General features: G+C 42.8%; 1 protein-coding gene and 1 pseudogene across 1 annotated transcript; both read right to left on the bottom strand.

Moving 5' to 3' along the window:
- Positions 1-392: 392 nt before the first annotated feature.
- On the bottom strand, positions 393-1,703 carry LOC138313383 (uncharacterized; annotated as a pseudogene).
- Positions 1,704-3,848: 2,145 nt separating this feature from the next.
- Positions 3,849-5,634, bottom strand: LOC138313382 (uncharacterized). The gene has a single exon (XM_069253854.1). It carries the CDS (start codon positions 5,447-5,449, stop codon positions 4,742-4,744), a length of 708 nt encoding a protein of 235 aa, XP_069109955.1. The 5' UTR covers positions 5,450-5,634; the 3' UTR covers positions 3,849-4,741.
- Positions 5,635-9,707: the final 4,073 nt, after the last annotated feature.

Raw genomic sequence — 9,707 nt, 5'->3', positions numbered from 1 at the left:
AAGCGCTAATCTGTGCCGTCATCTTTGGCGTCAGGTTTTGTGACGTCACTGCTGACTGTGCCATGCGCTTGAGAATATACACAGTATTCCGTCTTTGCATATTACAGAGTTAGCTCCCCTGCGGGTAGATATCCATTGTGACGTCATTATTTTGTGTGTACAATTCACGTTGTTTTCTCAGAAAAAAGTATGACGTTACGCTCGTAAATACATGACATCACATTCAATACCTTCCCGCAAGGGCAGATACCACTGTAATATGCAAATACGGAATACATTGGACCAGTACATTTTATTGCATTGTTCTTGTATATGTGTAAATTAAAACTACTTACAGTAACTAGGTTTCTCCATTTATTATCCAATAGGATAAACAACCAAAACACAAGAAATGTATTTTCACGGCGACAGAGGCACTGGCTTTATTACAAAACCACCATTTATATACATATATCTATAATTAGTGCAAATGTTTACTTACACATGCATGTAAAGTAGATAATTAACTACTCCAAATTTACCCGATTAAGAAAAAAGTCTTATTCTTTATGAATTTTCACCCCAAAACTCAAAACTCACAAACAAAAACAACAAAAAAACAATTAACACGTGTGTATCCCGCTACCTGAGTCGCCTGAATGACCAACACAGGTATACCGACACGTGTACGTCCCCGTATTTGCACAACCTGCACGTGCAAATAGGCGCCACCTATTGGCGTAACATATCACGGAGAAAACAATTTCAACCTAATTCCCCGGTCAAACGGTTGAAATTATATTTCTCCATTTATTATCCAATAGGATAAACAACCAAAACACAAGAAATGTATTTTCACGGCGACAGAGGCACTGGCTGAAGACTAAAGAACGGGTTATAGTCTGTCTATATAAATGTCCAGATACGCATACAAGTTACTATATTGAAGGATAGTTCTCCAAACTACAAATTTAAATGCATAGACACATTCAAACGTTCACGAAAATCGTCTTTAATGTATCCATCTTTTGCTGTTTCCGACTTCCATCGGCCATGTCGTTTTGAACATCCTGTCCGGAATACCAGAATTCGCAGCGGCAGAAGCACCACCAGCACGCAAACTATGTAAACCGAATTGACTGATATCCTGAACAATAGTAGTGAAAGCTTCAATGAAAATTTCCCTGAATCTAGAATATGTCATAGGCTTGTCGACATTCCTTAAGCTATACCTGCCGGAAGCCATTTTCGTAAGATTTCTGAACACAAACTCCTCCGAATCAACTGATATTCCAGCCAATTTTAAATATAATTCAAAATTACACACCGGGCACAAACGCGATCCAGTTCTACTCACTATAATCCATGCACCATCCCGGTAAATGTCCCGTCTTGGACTGTTCAACAAATATTTCCATATGCGATGTGCGTATCTGTACGTCCGATCTCCTCAATGCCAGCACCTCTGCGCTCCTCATGAATCCTGCATAAGCAAACAAACACATTGTAATAATCCTCTGATTATATAAATTTTCCTTATCATAAATCTTATCATAAAGTTTATCTAAAATAGAAACAGTAATCACCTGTTTTTTTCTGTACAGGCTTCGCTAATAACCTTTTAGCACCTTCAAATACATTTTTGACCAATAATGACACTGTTGGCGAAACTCTGCCTACAATATCGTGTGCCCATTTAACACCATACATTGCATCAGTTAATGAACCGACGTTCCCATTGTTTCTCACTAAAAAAGATAAGTATATGCACAAATGAAAAGGCTTCACTGGAAAAATATTCTCCTCCTCGAAACCATTCTGTTTAGCCCACTTCCTCCATCTTAAAAATCCATAGCAATATTTTCTAACAGTACTGTTAGCTTTACAATTCTGAAGCAGCTCGGGCACACCCATCGCTAAATCCTTAAGGTGATTAGGGACCATTTCGAATTCCTCCCGCAGAGCATGAGTAACTAATCGTAAAAAAAAAATAATAAAAGCAAAATAAAAATCTACCATGAAAACACCAATGAATTTACAAAATGAGCATTGTATGTGTTTCATATTCTCATATCTACATGTATACCGTTATAATTCAGCACATTCGTGACATATAAAACATAACCTACAGACAAACTAACTACTCCAGTCCTATTGCCGCATCTAAACCGGTCAACACCAGCAACACACTGCTGACAACTGACTACACACATCATATTACCGCACCATAACCGGTCAACCTCAGCAACACGCTGCTGACTACACACGTCATATTACCGCACCATAACCGGTCAACCTCAGCAACACGCTGCTGACTACACACATCATATTACCGCACCATAACCGGGCAACATCAGCAACACACTGCTGACAACCGACTACACACGTCATATTACCGCACCATAACCGGTCAACACCAGCAACACTGCTGACAACTGACTACACACGTCATAATACCGCACCATAACCGGTCAACCTCAGCAACACACTGCTGACAACCGACTACACACGTCATATTACCGCACCATAACCGGTCAACCTCAGCAACACACTGCTGACAACCGACTACACACGTCATAATACCGCACCATAACCGGTCAACCTCAGCAACACACTGCTGAAAACTGACTACACACGTCATATTACCGCACCATAACCGGTCAACACCAGCAACACACTGCTGACAACTGACTACACACGTCATAATACCGCACCATAACCGGGCAACCTCAGCAACACGCTGCTGACAACTGACTACACACGTCATATAACCGCACCATAACCGATCAACATCAGCCAATCTACCAATATCTATCTACGAAAATCCATACGCAATGCTAACATACGGAATTTTAAAATCCACATTACCAAATATACCTGTCCCTGACCTGGAGGGAATGTAACAACACCTGTCAGTACCTAGAACTTTGTACTCTCGTACTCCGTATATAAAATGCTTTCCATCTGGGCATAAGAATGGCCAAAACCTACCCGATTTCCAAAATGGAATGATAAGGACACCATATGCTCCACAGATCTGCATGTGCTTAATGACCCTAGTAATCAGATACACAGGTGGATTAAACCAACCATTTATACTTGACCAATCCGCCGAAAACGCATCGATACCTGTAGAACCTGGATTCCAATACCTGGAATAGAACATAGGAACTTTTGCATTATACCACGATGCGAACCAGTCCATTTCAAACGGACCCCAACATTGGTTCAGCTGCTGAAACACACATTCAGCCACACCCCAGTCATCAAAGTCAACAAGTTTGCTTATGAAGTCAGCCCTGTCATTTTTATCTCATGGTACCCATTCCATTTCCAATGAAATATGATTCTGCACCATAAAACTATAAATGTCCAAAGCTATATGCTGTAAAGTACTCTTCATACTTCCTTTCTCAACAATCTTCACCACAGCCTGGTTATCCGAAAACCATTTGACCCGGGTACCTCTTAATACATGTACCAATGAAAGTAAAACCCTATATACGGCTGTTAGTTCTCGATACGTCGAACTCTGACCTGCCTCGTACGGCGACCACAACCCGTGTGAAACCCCTGTGCTAGACTCGACACAATAGCCACCGTACCCAGTACCGCTAGCATCTGAATATACTATTCTATTACAATGAGGGGTGTAACAAATTTCTCTGACATTAATACAACCTAAGTGATTCAGCCAAAACCGCATTTGACTCGTACTCTCCTCGTCCAACAAAATATTGTCGTTCCAGGACTGTGCCTGCGCCACGCACATAGATATGCATCTAGTCATCAGCTGGGTGATATTACCTAGTACTATACCCATAGAAATAATCTGACAAGGTATCAATATCTACTCCTAAAAAACACATACATTGCACCGGATCCCACATAGATTTGTCTACTTTTGGGACAAAACCCGAATCGATCAAGTCACCTTTGACCTTTGAACTCTGCTCTTCCAACACAGCTCTACATGTATTATGACACAGACCATCGTCTAAGTACATCAAAACCTGAAATCCGTCACCTCGCCATTTCGCAATCAATGGCCTAGTTACTTTAGTAAAACAGTAAGGTGCCGTTGACAAACCGAACGGTAAAACCAAAAAACCTAAAATAGACTTTCTCTTCACCAAACTTCCAGCAAAAACCAAGATACTGCGTATGTGGAGGAAAGACATCGATGTGATGGTACGCTGAATGGATATCAAATTTTATCAACCAACCTTGTTTTTCAATAAATGTCAGAGCTGTTCTAAGATCGTCGTACTTCACAGATTGTTTCCACAAATGTAAATTCACCAATCTTAAATCTAAAATTAAGCGTTTCTTTCCGTTACTTTGTACTGATACAGTCAATGGGTTCACAACCGATGGAATAGTACTACACCGCTCTACCAGCCTTCGCCTCTCTAGATCTAAAATAGCTGACTCGACAAAATCTTTATTCTTAAGAGCAGATATATTATTTGAACTTTCGGAATTTAACGGCTTTGAATAGAATGGTAATTTGTAACCATTATCAATTACATCTAACACAAAATCTGAACTTCCTATAGTTTTCCAAAAACCAATGTTCTTTTTAAGCCGACCCCTCACTACGATATCTAACTGGCCTTGTTCGTACTCATAAAAATCATCAGTAAACATAGCACTTGAATTGGATTCCTTACTATTCTCTTCGCAGTCATTTACTTCATCAAAACCACCATGAATAGTATCATACTTATCTTTGATTGTCTGCCCTTCCTTAGAATCCGATTTATTGATTTCCAGTCCGTGTTTTTGGACACTCCCTCCGGAAATGTCCGAATTCACCACATGTAAAGCACCCCCGGGCTCCATTCTGTTGGGGACGAAAAAGCTGCTTATCACCAACCACACTTGGAGCAGAATAAGAATCCTGGCGTGCCGACCCCGACGCGAAACTCGGTCCTCCATAACTGGATCTGTTGCGCCTACTGTCCTTTAACTTTTTCTTCTTGTCTTTCAACCTTTTCACAGCCTTACTGTCGGCCCTGGCAATTTTCCGATCGTCATCCGAATCACTCGCTAATGGGTTTGCTACATATTCTTTGACAGCACCCCATCCTGCCTCCGAAGAATCAGCTATTCTAATAAGCTTGTTTCGTTTTTTCAGTTTTGTACTCAATGCCTCCAATAGTTCTCCTGAATACTCAAACTTCCCAGCCTTCACCGCCCAGAGCACCTGCTGTACCTCCTCCAGAACTTCCGAGTTAAACTTATATTGTTCCTTGTTTCCGTCACGCTTCCATATAGTATCTTTCTCTTCCTTTAACTTCTGCATTTGTTTGGATACATCTTGAGTATTCTCCAACACCGATAACCTAGAGTCCAAATAAGTACGTAACTCACGTTTTTGTTCCTTCAAATGCGCCAAAATATCATTTAATGTAGCGCCCTCCTTATCCGAAGACACATCAACAGTATCGTCACTTCTTTCTTCCATTTATAATGACGAATGAATTGGGACCCGTAAAATTAACACGTGTGTATCCCGCTACCTGAGTCGCCTGAATGACCAACACAGGTATACCGACACGTGTACGTCCCCGTATTTGCACAACCTGCACGTGCAAATAGGCGCCACCTATTGGCGTAACATATCACGGAGAAAACAATTTCAACCTAATTCCCCGGCCTTACAGTAACTAGGTTTACTACATGTACATGTACAGACAACAGAAGCGTGTGTACGAGGATATAGGGTATCGCTTCTGTTTGTCTAAGTCATTTAAGGAATGATTTTTGTTGTTTACGGGTGTGTAAACTGCATTTTTTGTACAGATATTTTAAATGACGCGCGTTAGCAAGCAACGCGCGTCATGTTGAAATATCTGTATATTTATATATACTCCTTCCTTAGACGTTTCGGCGCTTTCCACGACGTCCTCCATAGATGCGCAGGTGTAACGTTGAAAATGGACCTCCGTTGAAAATTGACCTCGGGTCATTTTTCAACGTTGAAAACGGACCCCGAATGCCGTTGAAAATTGAACATGCCGTTGAAAATTGACAGCGTCTAGGGTCAATTCTCAACGACAGGTCTGTTGAAAAATGATCGTTGAAAATTGACCTTGGCAAACTCTCAACGGATGGTCTCTTGAAAATGACCTAAGTGCATTCACATATGTAGCTGTTGCACAAACATAATTCTTGAATTTTGCTATCGCCATTCCTAATATAAGCCCCTCTTCTGTGCTGGTATCTAAATTACCGCGATTTGAATTGAAATTTTGTATTGTTATCATCGTTGTGTTTTGTGTTTTGTGTTGTTGTGTTATGTTGTTATGTTGTGTGTTATTGGTGTGTTGTGTTGTGTGTTGTTAGATGCTGTGTGGCTGTGTTTTGTGTGGTGTGGTGTTGTGTTTTTGTTGCGTGGTTGTGATGTGTGTTGTGTTGTTGTGTGTCGTGTTGTTGTGTGATATGTTGTGTGATGTTGTGTTGTGTTGTGGTTTTGTGAGGTGTGTGGTTGTGTTGTGTGTTGTTGTCGTGTGTTGTGTTTTGGTTATGTTCTGTTGTGTTGTGTATTGTAGTGTTGTGTGATGTGTTGTTGTGTGGTATTGTGTTGTGTGATGTTGTGTTGTGTGGTGGTGTCGTGTCTTTTGTTGTTGTTGTGTTTTGTTGTTGTTGTGTTTTGTTGTTGTTGCGTGGAAGTGTGTTGTGGTGCTGTTGTGTGTTGTGGTGTTGTGTTGTTGTGTTGTGTGTTGTGGTGTGGTTGTGTTGTGTGTGTTCTTGTGTTGTGTGATGTGTTGTTGTATGATGTTTTGTTGTGATGTTGTGTCGTGTTGTTGTGTGGTGTTTTCGTGTGTTGTGTGGTTGTGTTTTGTTGTGTTGTTGTTAGTTGGTGTTGTGTTGTTGTTGCGTGGTTGTGTGTTGTGGTGTGGTTGTACTGTGTGTAGTGTGATATTGTGTGTGATGTGTTGTGTGTTGTTGTGTTGTGTGATGTTATGTTGTGTGATGTTGTGGTATTTTGTTTTGTGTTGTTGTGTTGTGGTGTGATGTTGTGTTGTGTGTTGTTGTTGTACAAAAGATGTTATGTGTCAATGGGATTAGACATCAGGTATAGCCTATCTTAGTCTTCTGAGAAGAGTCACTTTTCAACGGGGTCCATTTTCAACGGGTCGGTGTGAAAAGTGCGCTAAAGTTCAGTTTTCAACGGTTTTCGGGGTCATTTTTCAACGTTGAAAAATGACCCGAGGTCAGTTTTCAACGGGGGTCCATTTTCAACGTTACACCGGCTGGGTTGATCAGGCCCAATCAGGGACCCGTCGATCGGCTATCGCTTGGTGTTACTGCGGGTAGTTCTGTCTGTTCATCGCTTCGGGCGGCGATGTCTGTCTATCTGCCATTCGCCACCTTGTGACTAGCACTGTGGCTGGTGACCAATTCACTTCTCCTCCTCTTCCTCCAGATCCAACTGGAAGCAACCTCTGCCTGCCTGCTTACTGCTGCTATCAGGTTCCTCCGGTCTGCTCCGATTACCCATATAGGCGTAAGGCTCTCCATCTTGATTGAACGGGGAAACCCCTGCATCCGACCTCAATCGGTAGGCACTATGTCTTCCATCATCGATGTTGGCATTCCTCCACCAGCTGCTGGCATTTCTGCTGCTTCCGTTCGTGGGCCTCCTCCATACTGTCTTTCTATGGTACAGTTATTTCTACCATGACTACCTGCTTAGAGCTGCGGGACCACAACATAATGTCTAGGTGGAATGGTGTTGGTGTTGAGGACATGGTCATGGCGCCATGTGTATCTTCCATCTCAAAGTGCCACCAGGCATGATGTGAGGACATGTCCCAGGTTAGCTGGTTTCCTGCAAAGTACATAGTCGGCTTTGTCCTTGATTCCTCAGGTGAATAGGTTGGTTGGGCTTGGCAGTAAATCGGAGGTCGACTTAAGCAGGAAGCTAATCCTGTGGCCTTCCATTTTCCAGGATACTTTTCTGTATCACTCCCTCCCGGTGAGTCCAGTGAGTCCAGCTACCCTGTTGTCTCATACTCACCGCCTTCACCTGCCTAGCCTTCTCATCTATTGATCTAATCTCTGCCTAGGCAATAACCTTACGTGTCTGTTGGTTTGCATTCCCACATCATGACCTTGTGTTGGTCCCCAGGTCAAAACGCCCCCGATCCCACTGACCCTTTGATATCTCCGATCTATGATAAGTCTTGCCTCTGCTTCCTTCAAAGTCTGGTTAGCGTCCCACTTCTTTCCTATTCGCGTAGCGACACTCGCTTCTCTGACCTTGTCATCCGCACTGTCCCTCAACATAATGACCTGACGCACTTTGGTAACCCTGAACTCCTCCTCTACCGATTTGAGCAAGAGTTGGAATTTGGTCCCTGGGTTGTACAAGCCTACACCACTGAAGCTGCGTGGAATGCTCAGCCGTCTTCACTCTGCAGGTAGGGCGTTAGAATTGCACCTACTGCCCCTATTGCATGATCGTAAAAGGCGACTTAATTTGGCATCTTATCATTTCATTTCTTCCTAACTAACTTTGTACTTCCTAATGTCTCCCTTGACACCGCCGTACGTTCGGCCTTCTGTTGAGCGCTCGCCCCTATGAGGTAGGCTCTGGGTTCTGTCCCCTGGCCGAGACACACCAAAGTCTATAAAAGTGATAGTTTCTGCTCCTGATCAGTGCTCAGCATTATGGGAGTGGGACGACTGGTTCGCCCGTTGTCAGTTTAATGTGACCGAGTGGGTGTGTTGCTTGATACCTTCGGCGGCATGCTTCAGTGATATAGCACTATAAAAAGGGCAACAGTTCCACTATACAAGAAGACACAACACGAATATAGCGCAGTCTCCCAAAACACGCACACATACACGCAACACATCGCATACAGGGAAGGCCGTCCTTACATGACCCTGGCTGTTAATAGGACGTTTATCAATCAAACAAACAAACAAACAGCCATCTGCGAAGGTGTCCGCTGATCATCTTCCCCATTGCCTCTACAGATGTAATTGATACTTCGTAGACGAGCAATGGCCACAAGAGTCTGGATAGTACGCCGTGCTGGTATAGTCAGGCCTTGGATTTCCTTGGGAGACCACTCTTCTCAACTGCCTTCATCCATTCCTTTGCTTGCTTCCTCATCTCTACCTCACTATTTCTGTCTTTGAGTGAACCATAAAACCACTTGCCAGTGCTCTCCACTGGATTTTCTGTGAGTGTTGGGATGTCCCCTCCCCCGATCTTAAATCTTTCCTCTTTCACCCTGTCTGCTTTTAGAACGAGACTCCGGGACTTGGCTGTTTTGAATTTCATGCGGGCCCAAGTATTACTATTGCCAGGTACTAAGTAACTGCTGATGAATCTATACAGTCCTTCCGCAATTGCCATATAAGCTTCATACAGTATCAGTGTCCACTCATCTCTTCAGTAGTCCATGCTGAAATATCAATGTCTTGTATTTGTCTAGAAGTCCTGGCGTGTCAGCTCCCTCATCAATTCTGTAGCATGTTTCTGCATAACGGCGGTGCTGCCTGTATATTTCAGTGATGTATCAAGCATTTTCCTGAGCACTTAAGACATTTTGTCCATGGAACTAGTGAAACTTAGTGACCTCCAATAACGCAGAAAGATCCCATCTAGCTTTGACTTGCATGGTAGGAAAACACTCAGGTACGTATACAATAGTGTAACCCATAAAACACCGATTTAGTGGTTTATAGGTGTATGATGTTTGGTC

This window comes from Argopecten irradians, unplaced genomic scaffold, assembly GCF_041381155.1.
Source record: "Argopecten irradians isolate NY unplaced genomic scaffold, Ai_NY scaffold_0666, whole genome shotgun sequence".
Taxonomy (NCBI): Eukaryota; Metazoa; Mollusca; class Bivalvia; order Pectinida; family Pectinidae; genus Argopecten; species Argopecten irradians.
This window is presented reverse-complemented; position numbering and strand designations above follow the sequence as displayed.

Bases quoted from the DNA above. Each gene is read 5' to 3' on its own strand.
- LOC138313382 (XM_069253854.1), bottom strand. From the start codon at position 5,449: ATGGAAGAAAGAAGTGACGATACTGTTGATGTGTCTTCGGATAAGGAG.